General features: G+C 36.4%; 1 protein-coding gene across 3 annotated transcripts in view; it reads right to left on the bottom strand.

The window, feature by feature from the left end:
* Positions 1 to 15,232, bottom strand: part of LOC306864029 (UV radiation resistance-associated gene protein-like) — a 108,350-nt gene that overhangs the window by 66,168 nt on the left and 26,950 nt on the right. For all 3 annotated transcript variants that reach the window (XM_079407705.1, XM_079407704.1, XM_079407703.1), the window contains 3 exons: positions 7,983 to 8,067; positions 5,325 to 5,412; positions 4,828 to 4,888 (listed from right to left, as the gene is read on the bottom strand). In XM_079407705.1, the coding sequence (XP_079263831.1) occupies positions 4,828 to 4,888; positions 5,325 to 5,412; positions 7,983 to 8,067 (234 nt within the window). The remainder of the gene's footprint in view (positions 1 to 4,827; positions 4,889 to 5,324; positions 5,413 to 7,982; positions 8,068 to 15,232) is intronic.

Below are 15,232 nucleotides of genomic sequence, written 5' to 3'. Positions count from 1 at the left end.
TTCATTGAGTGCGCGGTTCAACCTGGCTTCCATTAACCTCTCTGTTCTTTTGAAGTCATGCCTTTCCTGGCTGAAAAAAGCCAAACCTGATTCCCTGCGACACATACAGCACTGCCTAAAGGACACATGGGAAATGAGATGAATAACTCTCCCCACAGCCAGCAAAACAAAAGACATTACTTGTACCCATCATACACAATTCATTCTCCTTATTAAAAACCCTAAATAGCCTAACTATAGGGCACTGGGAGATGAATGCCCTAATAAAATCCTTTTCTCTTATATAATGCGAGAAGTCAGAAGGTCCGACCACGGTTCTTGCTGTGTGAATAACTGACTAGTGTGATCTCACTCGTAACCACAAGCTGAAGGGTTCCATGGACACAGGGCTCCATTGATCAGAACAGAGGAGGATGATTGATTGATGGCCTGGAGCCTGTGATCTACAGCCAGACTGAAGAAACCCAGAAATCAAGGGAATTGCAGCCAGTGAAGCAGAACTGACTGGGGATTCAAGAGCTCCTCTCCAGATGAGTTTAGATTTGCTGTCTCTCATTCTGATCTGATTTAATTCAGAGGGTGACGGCGGACCAAGAGAAATTCAGTTACCAATACAGAGGAATCTGACGCAAATATATCCGACTTTTTTGTGACACATGTATTGAATACAATTTAATGACGCATTTAAAGGGGTCATATGATACGATTTCAAGTTTTCCTTTCTCTTTGGAGTGTAACAAGCTGTGCGTGCATAGATAAGACCCCTGAAGTTGCAAAGACTAAAGTCTCAAAACCAAAGAGATATTCTTTATCAAAGTTAAGACTCGTCCACGCCCCCTAAAACGGCTCATTCAAACACGCCCCCACATGTCTACGTCACGGTGTGGAAATATTTGCATAAGGCGTGGTTTCAGTAACTGCAGTAGTGCTGATTCAGCCATGAGAGAGAGAAGCTGTGTGTTTCTAGGCGAAAGCAAAAGCACTTCATTTGGCCTTCCAAAAGTAGATGAAACAGAACAACAACGCATTTTATGGACGACCGTTGCGTGAACCTAGGAGAGGAGGTAATTCTGACTTTGTTACGACAATCTGGTGCTTCTGAATCAGTGACTGTGTATGTTTTGTTATTAGTTTAAGTATTTGCTATTGACTGTTCAAATGCGGGGTTTTGCACATCGTGTGTGTGTGTGCTCACGTGTGTGTGAGAGAGGGAGACACGGTCACACACAACCGCGGCTTGTGTGTGTGTGAGAGAGACACACCGAGTCACATCACAGCGGAGTGTACTGCCCGTCAGAAATCGTCTTAATCGCGGCTTGTGTGCAAATACATACGAGCTTCCCCTCTCGGGCTTGAACTGATGGCAAAAATAAGGACACTATTAACTGTCTTTACATTTATTTTGAAATTATTTTTATTCAATTATTCCATTTCCGACGCGGCTTGTGGTGTTCGGCCAATCACAATGCACTGTGCCAGTTGGCCAATCAGAGCAGACTGCGCTTGTCGGAAGGAGGGACTTTGTAGAAAACGAAGCGTTTGAGAGAGGCGGGCATAGAGGACCTACAATAATGTACAGTATTTTGTGTTTTTTGATCATTAAAGCATGTCAACATATTCTGTTACACCAAATACACAAAATAATGATCTTTAAAAAAAGCATCATATGAACCCTTTAATGAGGCATTTAAAATGAACATTTTCCTGAAATTGGTGAAAAGTTTATGAAAATTCATTCAAAAAAGCTGAAATGTAAAAATGTGCAAAATTTGACTGATGTTTGCTACATTTTGGAGCCAAGAAGGTACAATTTTAATTTAAAAATGGCCAAATATCAACTAATTCATCAGCTCAGGTTAAATATATATATTTATTTATTTATTTTTTTCCGAGTTAACGTTTATTTTATTTCAAGTAACAATGTTTTTTTTTTTTTTTTTTACGGTTTTAGTTAACCTGAGCTGATGAATTAGTTGATATTTGGCCATTTTTAAATAATTTTTTTTTTTTTTTTTATTATTAAATTTAATTATACTGTGTGTGTGTGTGTGTGTGTGTGTGTGTGTGTGTATACATATATTTATATTTATATATACACACACTCATCGGCCACTTTATTAGTTATATCTTGCTAGTACCGAGTTCGACCCCCTTTTGCCTTCAGAGCTGCCTTAATTCTTCGTGGCATAGATTCAACAAGGTGTTGGAAACATTCCTCAGAGATTTTGGTCCATATTGACATGATAGCATCACGCAGTTGCTGCAGATTTGTTGGCTGCACATCCATGAAGCGAATCTCCCGTTCCACCACATCCCAAAGGTACTCTATTGAATTGAGATCTGGTGACTGTGGAGGCCATTTGAGTAAAGTCAACTCATTGTCATGTTCAAGAAACCAGTCTGAGATGATTTGAGCTTTGTGACATGGTGCATTATCCTGCTGGAAGTAGCTGGAAGTAATGGAAGTAATGGTGCATTATCCTGCTGGGTACACTGTAGTCATAAAGGGATAGACGTGGTCAGCAACAATACTCAGGTAGATCGTGGCGTTTAAACGATGCTCAATTGGTACTAAGGGGCCCAAAGTGTGCCAAGAAAATATCCCCCACACCATTAAACCACCACCACCAGCCTGAACCATTGAGACAAGGCAGGATGGATCCATGCTTTCATGTTCTTTACGCCAAATTGTGACCCTACCATCTGAATGTCGCAGCAGAAATTGAGACTCATCTGACCAGGCAACGTTTTTCCAATCTTCTATTGTCCAATTTTCGTTTCCTGTTCTTAGCTGACAGGAGCGGCACCCGGTGTGGTCTTCTGCTGCTGTAGCCCATCTGCTTCAGGGTTTGACGTGTTGTGCGTTCAGAGGTGGTATTCTGCATACCTTGGTTGTAACGAGTGGTTATTTCAGTTACTGTTGCCTTTATATCATCTCTAACCAGTCTGCCCATTCTCCTCTGACATCAACAAGGCATTTTCGTCCACACAACTGTCGCTCATTGGATATTTTCTTTTTTTCGGACCATTCTCTGTAAACCCTAGAGATGGTTGTGCGTGAAAATCCCAGTAGATCAGCAGTTTTTGAAATACTCAGACCAGCCTGTGTGGCACCCACAACCATTCTTCAACACATCTAGATGCCTAAATGCATTGAGTTTCTGTCATGTGATTGGCTGATTAGCAATTTGTGTTACCAAGCAATTGAACAGGTGTATCTAATAAAGTGGCTGGTGAGTGTATATACAGTGCTGCTTGAAAGTTTGGGAACCCCTTGCAGAATCTGTGAAAATGTGAGTAATTTTAACAAAATAAGAGAGATCATACAAAATGCATGTTATTTTTTATTTCCTGAGTAAGATATTTTACATAAAAGAAATTATTAAAATAACCCCCTTCAAAAGTTTGGGAACCCTTGGTTCTTAATACTGTAAGTATTAAGAACAGAAGGAAATACGATGCATTAAGAGCCGAGGGGGTCACAATTTTTTGAATTTGAAGATCAAGGTAAATTGTACTTAATTTGTCTTCCGGAAAACATGCAAGTATCTTCTGTTGCTTCCAAAGGGTATTTCTACAAAATAAGAAAAATTTGTTCATCCTGTTCAAAAGTTTTCACCCCCTGGCTCTTAATGCATCGTGTTTCCTTCTGGAGCATGAGTGAATGTTTGAACCTTTTTTAATTGTTGTGTTTGAGTCCCTCGATTGTCCACAGTGTGAAAAGATGGATCTCAAAATCATACAGTTACTGCTGGAAAGGGTTCAAATATGCAAAAGATGCTGGAAAACTGACGAATCTGGAGGACATGGAGGATTTTTCTGAAGAACAGTGCTCAGTTTAACTGTTCGGAACAAACAAGGGACTCATGAACGACCATCACAAAACAAAAAAACAGTCGAGGATCATCCAGGTAACCACACACAGTATTAAGAACCAAGGGTTCCCAAACTTTTGAATGGGGTTATTTTAATAATTTCAGCTATTTTTTTGTATTGTGGACTAATTATAAACATCTATTATGTAAAATATCTTACTCAGGACAGTACTAAATAAAAAATAACATGCATTTTGTATGATCTCTCTTATTTTGTTAAAATTACTAGTTTCACAGAATCTGCAAGGGGTTCACAAACTTTCAAGCAGCACTATATATATATATATATATATATATATATATATATATATATATATATATATATATATATATATATATATATATATATAAAATACACATAATACATTATTTCAATTTGATGTACTATAATAACTAAATCTGAAATACAAATAAAAAATTATACTATAATATATTTTAATAAGTTATTAAAAATTATATAGCCATTTCTTAAAAACAAAAAAAGACAACACATAGTAAAAATTACAAAAACACAACAAAATTACAAAAACTTTAAATTTAAAACAAAAAATGGAAAATGCAAAAATAATGAATTAAAAATATGAATAAAAAGTTTTTTAGTATTATTTTAACAATACTAAAAACACTGGTTCAGATCCCTCTTTCTGCTTAGTATGCTTGGAAAAATACCCCCCCCCCCTAAAAAAACTTAAATTTTATACATGTCCAAAGAACAAACATTGCAGGGTGAGTTACAGAAGTTTAATATTTAGTGTGAAGGAATTCACAACACTATATTAGAGAACAGAAAATATATATTTTTTTTTTGTCAAGCTGACTGTAGATTTTTGGACTGACTCGAGAGAAAGCAAATATTGATTAATTAATTGGTTAATTAATCAAATCAGTCTGTCACAACTTGAACAACAGGAATGTTCATCGTGTATATTTAATTGCCAAACTCCAAACTTACCTTGAAAGTCTTCAGAATTGGGCAGTTTGACACCACAAATCACATAATCATTCTGATTGTTCTGCAAAGAGAACAAGAAAACAACAGAAAGGCAGTCGTGAGCACAGCACTCTGGAAACAGCATGAGCAGCCGATTAATCAAATCCTTTATGCAACAACTGAGAAAGCTTGGCAGAGGATAGTTTGGTCTGAATGTGGTTTCCTGCTCATTTTCAGTGGCTTTATTCTGTAAACTGATTTGACTGGCAACGGGACTCTGCGGGTACCAGTCAATGTACGCACTGAACAGTAGTTCTAGGTCATACTGAGATGGTGGGAAACCAAAACTTGTTAACAGCCAGTAACACCAGAGTCTGCAAAGACCCTGACCTCTAAAATTCCCAGCAAGCCACACGCTCCAGTCATCAGCACACAAAACAAGACAGACAGGAAGCTGCACTATGAGTGTTTCTGTGGAGCGTGTTTGAGTGTGATTGTGTGTGCAGTTAAACACTCACCACATCAATGGGATAAATGTAGGACAGCTCTGATATTAGCTGACGACAGCGGAAGGTGAGCTGGGCATTGGATTTTAGAAACAGCTCTCTGTTGAAGAACAAACACAGAAGAACTTCACCATATATTCACATTAAGTGTAATCAAAAATATATATTACTTTTCATAATATTATATACTTTTTATAATATGAAATATTCATATATTAATATTTTATCTATCCATCCATCCATCTCTCTATATATATATATAATCATAATAATACAAATAAAATTACAACTATTATTTTTAATTACTATTACTATTAATCTACTTATTTCTAAGGTTGATATAAACTGATATATTATTAGTATTATAGTACATTAATAATTAAAAAGGATAATAATAATAATAATAGTTTAATAATGAAAAATTACAGTAACTAAATGAATTAATGATAATAAAAATCTAATAATTGACAATATTATATTGCAGCAATAATAATAATAATAATAATAATAATAATCATCTTTTATCTTTATTTACTTCTAGATTGTTATGATTTAAAATTTTATTATAATTGCAATGCATTATTATTATTACAACTATTATATAAAATGAATACACAAGACATGTAAATATATTATTCCAGGAAACCTGTTCGTATATCCACTAAAAACAAACCTGGAAACAATTAGTTTAAAAAGTAGCTTTTGAGAAAAGTTCTAGCGGCATTTGTGTACAGATTGAAAAAGAAATTTGTTTTAGTGTCAAAAATTGTCTAAATACTTTTTGGGGCTACTGTATAACTAGCAGAAGTCAGTCACATGACAGGAAACAACAGGGAGTCCAAATGACATGGAGACGAAAGAGAAAAAAAAAAAGAGGAAAGAAGTATTAATTGCAGTGTTTATATTGGCTTTAGGAAGTTCATTTTGCTAATGATGCTCTGAATCATCTCGCTAGTAATGGTAAGAACTACTCAATTATCATAACTGCCAAATTACAATGAACTTCCTCCACTCTGACCCCATCCTCCTGTGGTACAACCAACCCTAATGAGGACACATCTGTCAAGAAGGGGACACACCATTACCTCAGGACGGTGGAGGCTGGGTGACGGGCACAGCTAAAACCAAGACCTGTCTAGGTGAGGTGCAAAGGGTTGAAAAAATGTTTATTTTTCATGTTCAGCTTTCAGCTACTGGGTCTGTGACTTGAGGAGAAAGATGAAGAGTAATGATAGAGGATAATGTGGTATTCATTTACAGCCATGAAAAAGAGACAGGAAGGAAGTAATGATGAGGTATGAAGGATATACCTTCCTTACTGGACTATAGCTTACATGTGGGTCCACCAGGCCTGCTCTACACCACACAAAATCCGGTCAAAACATTTCTATCCAACCACTGTTAAACTGTGAACATAACTTGATCTGTCTTTACTGGAAGCGGGTCTCCAATGTGCCAAAAACAGCATGAGATGCAAATCAACGCCCAGAGACATCATGTCTGAATGTGTGTGATGGTAGTGGCAATACTTTAAGGGGAATGAATTTAAAGTTGCATTTATATTTTATAATAAACTACCGTTTAAAAGTTCTGAATAATTTAGACTTAAGAAAATTATAAAAAGTTTTTAAAGAAATCTCTAATGCTCATCTAATGCATTTTTGGATCAAATAAAATACTGAAAACATACAGTAAAAACAGGAATATTGTGAAATATTATTACAAGTTAAAATAACTCTTTTCTATTTGAATATATTTTAAAATGTAATTTATTCCTGTGATGCAAACCTGAATTTTCAGCATCATTACTCCAGTCTTCACAGGGTCACATGATCCTTCAGAAATCATTCTAATATGCTGATTTGCTGCCCAAATTTCTATTATTATTAATGTTGAAAACAGTTGTGCTGCTTGATACACTATGATTTAAAAGTTTGGGGTAAGTAAAAAAAATTAATAAATAAATTAATATTTGTATTCAGCAAGGATGCAACTTAATTATTCCAAATTGTTGGCCAATATTACATAAACATAAATATATTAAATATTATATTTATCTAATATAAATATATATATAATCATATAAGAAATCAGTTGTTGATGGAGCGGCTAGTCAAAGTGAGTGCTTTGACACATAAGCCTTGGTGATCATGTGGGTGATATTAGTTGGATTATATCCTTTCCTGATCCAGTTTCCCCCTTCTAACTATTGATATTTAAAAAAAAATGTAAAAAGGCAAAGTGGACAAAATAACATCAATGTTTATTGCAGCATTACCCGAGGCCTGACATCTGGGCTTCAAACAAGAGTTTGAGGAACACCACCAGTCGTACAAAAGCATTATTTCAGCGGTCAACCCACTGTGTGACCCTTTGGGTCATGTCAAACCTATCAGCGCTGGCACAATATAATCTGCTTATTGTCACACGATGCAATTCAAGTGGGTGGGAAAACACAAATATATCCAGAATGCCCTCAGTCCGCTTGAGTTGACCATCTAATCTCCCAAAGTGCTCCCAAAAAAAATGACAGAACGAAGGAGTACCCCATTCTGCGGCCCATCACGGTAATGTTTGACAGATGTGAGACCACTGGACTGGAGGGTAGAGAACGAGGGATGAAAAAGAGAAAAGAGAGGGAAGGATAATTGCAGGTTGCCAATCACTCACCTTTTGGCAGTGCATTCCTTCTGTAACTCCGTCAAAGACTTGCGCTCAGACTCTAGACCCTGATGCTTGGTAGACGACGCCTCCTCTGAGGAGATGAGCAGAGACAGGTGGAGAGAATAAAAGAGAGAGAAAAGACGGGAATGAAGTGAATGAACAGGTAGTCTCGTGTGTGTTTGTACAGGTGGGTAGGTGTGTCTCATTTTGATGGCAGTCTATTAAATTGTACCGTCATAAAACATAGTCTTTCATCATTATAAAAACATTTCCTCTACAGGCAACATAAAACTAATTGAGATTCAAAAAAATGCTTGTAGGGATTTTTCTCAGCATTATAATAAAAAGACGAGACCATATAATCAAAACACTCCTGACTTGAAATTTGGATAATGTAGCAGGATAAGACTTGCTTAGATTACAAAAAGCCTGAAAGAATTGAATGATGAAATTGAGAAACTCCACAATCTTAAATACGGTAAACTGTTATTGTACTTGAGTACATTTATGGGCATTTCTTGAACTATGAACTTTCTTGAACTGCTCTGGCCTTGTGAACTTTTAAAAATACCATTAAAATATTCTTATTTTACACTTATGGTACACTAATAGAGTACGCTAAATTTTGTTAAAACGTTATTGGGGGAAAAAATTGTTGGTTGTGGTGGAAATGATGCAACAGCTGAATGTTGTAATTCTTGTAAAGATTTTTGTTAAAAAAAAATAAAAATTACACATTTCGAAATGATTTGAGTTTACTTCATTGTTCAATTTTTTTTTTTCAGATTAATTTTTTACGAAACAATGAATTCTAAACATGAAAGGTATTTTGAAAACGCATGGAAAACTATAATTAAAAAATCTAAAGTAAAATAATGTGACCTACATGTAAAGAAAAGGGGAAAAATACTTTTGTTCGAGAAATGTGTAATCAATTTCCTGAAGTTGAACACACACTTTGAAACAGAGCTCCAAAAGAAATAACACATATTAAAACTCCCAAATTACAAAAGTACAAAATAACATTGTCTATAACTGCTGCTCTGTGCAGAAATCCAGTATGTTTGTGTACATTCAAGGAAAACAGAACAGTAAATCTCCATCTGATTGCTGGAAAGAGATACACTCTGCCCAGATTAACTGGCTCTAAGGGTTTTGCTGATGGTGTTCAGAAGACATTTTCCAACCTAGCCTGCATGGCCATATAACCCTCATGTGGTTCATGTGATCAAAGCATCAGCCAGGAGCGTGTGGAAGCTGTGGAATGCATGTGTCAGGCCCACTTCTATGCAATACTGTTGTGGCCCATTATTTCAGACATAATATCCACAGAAGAGGGAAAAGACAGAAAGCAAGAGAGAGGAATGAGTGAGAAACGAAGAAAGGAGGTGGTTTTAAATTCCCTCTACAAACAGATCAAAAGGAGGATAGGCTGAAATTGTGGTGTGCCTCAGGTCTTTGTATTAGGACCAATAAATATACAGTGCATTCACACAAATACGCACATACACACACATACATACACACAGTGTGTATGTGGTCAAGATTGCGTGAAGATTCTTCAAAATACCATTTGTTTCCAAGGAAGAAAGTCATACGGGTTCGGAATGTCATGAGGGAGCATAAACGATGACAATTTTCATTTTTGGGTTCACAATTCCTTTAAAGAGTTGATTCTTGTCTGTTCTTTTCCACTTCACTTACATAAAATAAGAAGATGAGGGAAGATGAGTGTGGAAAGAGAGAAAATAAAAGCAGACTGTCTGTTTTTTGTTTTTGTTTTTAAAGGGGGCAAAATTGCTTTGTTCTGACCCGCACTTGTAAAAACAGAGAGTGTCTGCTTTATAATATGCTTCACATTCTCTTCTCTTTTACTGCTCTGTGGGATCTCTGTCCTAAAGCAAAGCTTGGCGGGACATCCTGGACCCTGGTGCTGTCTTTCTGAAGACATGGGAGGTGTGAATCAGGGAAATTGGAAGAGAGATCATTGTTCGCTGGAGCAAAGCGGTCCCATATGCAAAGCCTTGAACCTCTCATTAGGACGAGACAGCAGAAAAAAAAAGGGCCATAGGCAGAGAGAAAGAAAGGTCTAAATGCTTTTGTTCTCTACTTGTTCTCTTTAAACGATCCCCTATGACAACTCTGCTTTAGTAATATCATCTCTCTCAGTCATCAGAGATGTCAGCACCAGATTAAGGCCTCCTCTTCGCCGCCTACACCTTTCCTAAAGACTATTGGCAGGAAGTTATCTGCGTTTGCTCTGAAGAAACAACAGTAGAGGTTAAATAGATTGTTCACCCAATAATACAAATTCTGTTATCATTTACTCACCCTCAATCTTTTTTCATGTTTGAAGCACGAAAAGACATTTTGAAGTAAGCTTCAGCTGTTTTTATCCATATAATTACGTTAATGAAGACCAAAACAACACTGGACTACAGAGATTTTAATCGTATGGTCAATAACAATCAATGAGACAATATTAAAAATACCTTCTTATATCTTCCACAGAAACAATTGATCTCATTAACAAAAAATAGCATTTTTTATTTTTGCCAATGATAATGAGATGAAAAATACACATGAAAACTAAACCACAGAAAACTGAAGCAAACAGGTGTTCTAATGACCAAAATAACTAGTAAACGTGTCCCCTTGGTCTGGACTTTTTTTTTTTTTTTCTTCAATTCTTTCAATTTTCCTCTTCGTTTGTGGAGTGCCTCTACATCTGACGTTTACAGGCCCACAGTCCCAAGCGATACTACTGATCATAACAACGTCAAATCGCTTTTACGGGCATAATTTACAACATGTGGGCGGACGTGACGAGAAATTAGAGCGAGCGTAACGGTGACAGAAGGCTTGACCCTGCAAAGCTTTATTCTGTGCTTCAATGGAAACGAGGAAGCGCTCAGTGATCAGAACCGGTGGGGGAATGCGAGAGCACATGACTGCAGCTTTGTACATTAAACAGAGATGAGACGTGGTTACACTTAAGTCATTTTGTGCAATTTCTGGCAATCTCCCTTTGTAAGTGGGATAAACTACGGTAGTTTTGGAAGGAGGCTTTCATGCTGTTTCTAGGAGTGCTGGTCCGGTTAGTATCACAGCAAATAAGTGGTGACTGACAATAGCTTAAAGGACCATTATTGTTTAAATTAAATTTAGGTGTGGGGCATTTGTTAGCGGGAATGGGAAAGGCAGGCTTTAAATGAGAGGAACATGATGGCAAAGAAAAAAAGTTGGAATCTCTTGTTTCTCTCATGTCACTCCCTGAAAAGAGCGCTTTTCTCCCTTTTCTTTACTAATAATAACCCACTGAATATCTTTTACTGAGGAGAGGTTTGCAAAGAAGGGAAAGGGATGACCAAATACACATTTTTAAAACTTGTGTGTTAACACTAAATAGAAACACCTTAAGCATCACCAACAACTGCTAAGTGCATACGTTACAATAGGGACTAATTTTATGAACACTAAAGAAAAATCCTGCACAGTAATATAGAAAAAATATTTAATATTTATTTTTTAAAGCAACAAAGTCCATCCAATATTTGTAAGCTATTTCTTGGAAATATTAAATTAAAACAATGCATTAATATTGAATGTTTTTCATATTTATGGTAGTGCCATATAGTTTTAGTGATGACAATATTTTTGGTAATTGAATTTAAGCTGAAATAAAATACAATATCAATACTAGATGAAAAACATAAGCTGAAGTACTAAAATTAATAAAACTCAAACCTTGGTTAATATAATTAACGAAAACTTACAATGAAATCCATTAAAAATATTTTGTTATTTTAAATAAAATAAACATTAACTGAAATAAAAATATAAAACAGTAACTCAATATTCTCATATTTATTTAGATTTAACTTAATGTACTAAAATAACTACAACTAAAAAAAATGAAAAACTAAAACTGAAAAAAATAGATAAAAACTATATAAGCATATATATAAAAAAACTGCTAAACGACAAAAACAGTGAAATTACTAAACTTTAAAATAAAAATGAATTTAAAAATCTTAAAACTATAACAGTACCTCAACAATACTAGAATAACACTGACTAAAAAGAATGTGAATGGGTGCTCCCTTCAGCTTCAGTCAGGACAGGCTTCTCTCGACAGAGGCTGTTGGGCAGACATCATCCATCTAGAACAGACCTTTCCCTGAACCCCAAATCTGTTGTTTGTTTCTCCACACTAGGAGGTCATGAACACAATGCATTGTGGGATGGCAAGTGCCAGCCCACTCCATCATTATGGTTGTGCAAGCGTGCCTATATATGTATTCTTTATGAACCCACAGTATGCAGCCCAACCCTCTAGTCAAACACCAGTCGCCACATCAATCAAACTCACCTCTTCGTACCTCCCACCCATGCACAACATTTGGCAAATAAAAAGAGCGGGATTCAGAAATCAAACATGAATGGCAGGACGCTGTGACGAATGGGGCGGTAAGGAACTTTAGCTTTGGATAAACTCTGCATGTTCAATGTCCGCCTGCAAAGTCTGAATCTTTGATGGAAGCAGTGTAGAGTAACAGAAAAGAATAATGAGACCACTAAATCACAACAAACACGGGTGGTGCAGTCTGGACGGGCCAAAATTCCAGAAGTGGCACTTTGCTACAAGAGGATTTATCATTATAGAAAATTACGAAATATGACTAACAACATGGTTTAACTAGGCATGTATATAATGTTTAGCAAACAATTTGCCTGAATCAGTCACGACAAGCAATGTGTACGTCATTTGATTGGGCAGTACCACACAAATTCAAATCTCTGAAAGAGAATACAAAGTCCATTGAAAAGGGAATATCCCAATCCCTTCTTAAAGAAATGCAATGGAATGTCAACTTTAAGTTAGAGTCCCAACATGATTCCAACAGGATGACGTCATTTGAACACGGCAAACTTATTAATGGTAAACAATCCAATTTAGGCAAATCATGGAGTTTAAAATCACTGAATGACATTATTACAAGATCATAAAATCATTTTGGAAAATGTTTGCTGTGACAGGTGTATAAAACATGGCAAATTATATTTATTGCTAATTACTCACCTGCTAAACAAATGCTTACAAGGTTTTTTATATATCATTGAGAAGTTTTTTTTTTTTTGGTTGGTTGGTAGCAGTGTCAATTTTGGCAGGCATTTTTGATTTAGTCTTAAGGCCATTACACACTGTGTCTGAAATTTTCGCATGCGTTTGAGTTTAAGTTTGAGATCTGCTAGTGAGCGACGCCTTGTGGTACCATCACAGAGAGGCTCAAAATCACTCTCCAGAACATTCTCGTTGACCATTCCTGGCTGGAGGAATAATCTTCCCACCACTATCCGGAACGCTGGATCCCTGGCAACCTTCAAGCAACAACTGAAAACTCATCTCTTTCGGCAGTACTTGACTTCATCCTAAACTCAAAAAAAAAAACAAAAAAAAAAACACACACCTCTTTCCCTCTATCTTGTACTTATTTGAACAATGACTGAGACTTGGTGTTACGAGCACTTCCTCTGTCTGATTACCTCTTCAAGATTAATGGCTTTTTGTATTCCCCAATTGTAAGTCGCTTTGGATAAAAGCGTCTGCCAAATGACTAAATGTAAATGTAAGTCAATCGACAACGAATTGTGACTCCTGGGAAAAACGGGACATTTATTTTGAATGTCCGGTAGTCCTTAAATAACATTCTAGTCCCGTCTCGTCTTGTTAACTAAGTCGCGCATAAATTTCGTCATAGTTTTTATTAGGGCTGCACGATATTGGAAAAAAATTACATTGCGATATTTTTTTTCCCAACGATATATATTGCGATATTGAGAGCCATCAATCCAGGCTAAAGTCAATAATTACCATTCCATGATATTAATAATTTCACTAATAAGCAAGCTTCATTACAAGTGACAAAAAGGTCACTTAATATTTTATTCCAAAATTAGAACATTTCTGTAAACACAAAAGCAGAACACATTTTTAAATAAAACAGCAGCTTTACACCAACCCCCCGATTGGTTTACAACAATATAACTTAAAATAAATATATTTTTTATAAAACAACTTATAAGCATTTTGGTTCACAATCTTTATGTGAAAAACATGTGCGGGATGTTATAACATACCGCCTGTCAAGCGTTCGGATCATTTTCTTAAATCCCTCTTTGGCGACTGTATTTAATGGCAACATATCTTTAGCGATATGAAACGTTATTGCGTCTGTTATTTCTTTCTGTCGTTGAGAGCCTTTCTGGTAAGGTGTCACACTGGCAAAGGCATCACAAATATTTGTTTGTTTTGGTTGACATCCAGATTTGACTTGTCATAATTCATCATAAAGAGCTTTGTGGTGCCGTTTTAAGTGATCAGACAAATGTTTTTCCTTGTTTTGTGGCCACAACTTTATGACACTCCATGCAAAGTACCTCATTTTGGTCAACATCCTCCTTTTTGTAGCCGAAATAGTACCAAATAGATGATTTCGACTTTCTTTTTGGTACGAAATCATTTTTTTGCGGCGGATCCTCTTCGTCGCGCATTTTTAGCAGTGAATGTTGAGCGTGAGCGGTGAGCAGCGGCACAGCGAACCAATCACTGTGCAGGCACGCGGAACGTGCATGTCACCCCAGCAACAAGCCATACAACAAACTCGTGTTTACTGTGTGCTACCGTTCTCTTAATACAGCATGGGCTTCTACCCTTCACATCGCATGTTCCGGCGATGTGACTATCGCTCACGCGCACATCGCGATGCCGATGTCAAAACAGAATATCGTTCAGCCCTAGTTTTTATCATGGGATATTAGTTTTAGCTCATCAACGTCTCGGCTTAGTCATAGAAAAAAGGTTCGTTAACGAATATTTTTCGTCGTCGTCTTAGTTAACGAAATTAACACTGGTTGGTAGATACAGATATCAAATGGAAAGATATCATAAATGATTGAATACATCACTAAACATCAAATCTGTTCTGAATGGCTCCAATTGTGTTGCTTCCTGCAACTTTTACAGTTTAAGTGAGAACAGTAAAAATATTTGATGCTGGACTCCACTTGAAGGCTGGTTAGATGTAAAACAAATGCCTTGCTCAATTCAAGGCATGGAAATACATTTACATGAGAATGTGGCCGGCGTTTTAGATCTGGAAATACATTTTAGCAGATGGAACTCTATACGGTCCTCCAAAGTACTGGAACACGCATGAAGTTACATCAGTGAAAAATAAGATGAAGAGTTTCAC

This window comes from Barbus barbus (genome assembly GCF_936440315.1).
Source record: "Barbus barbus genome assembly, chromosome: 45".
Classification (NCBI taxonomy): domain Eukaryota; kingdom Metazoa; phylum Chordata; class Actinopteri; order Cypriniformes; family Cyprinidae; genus Barbus; species Barbus barbus.
Note: the sequence above shows the minus strand (reverse complement) of the source record. Positions and strands in the feature narration are given on the sequence as shown.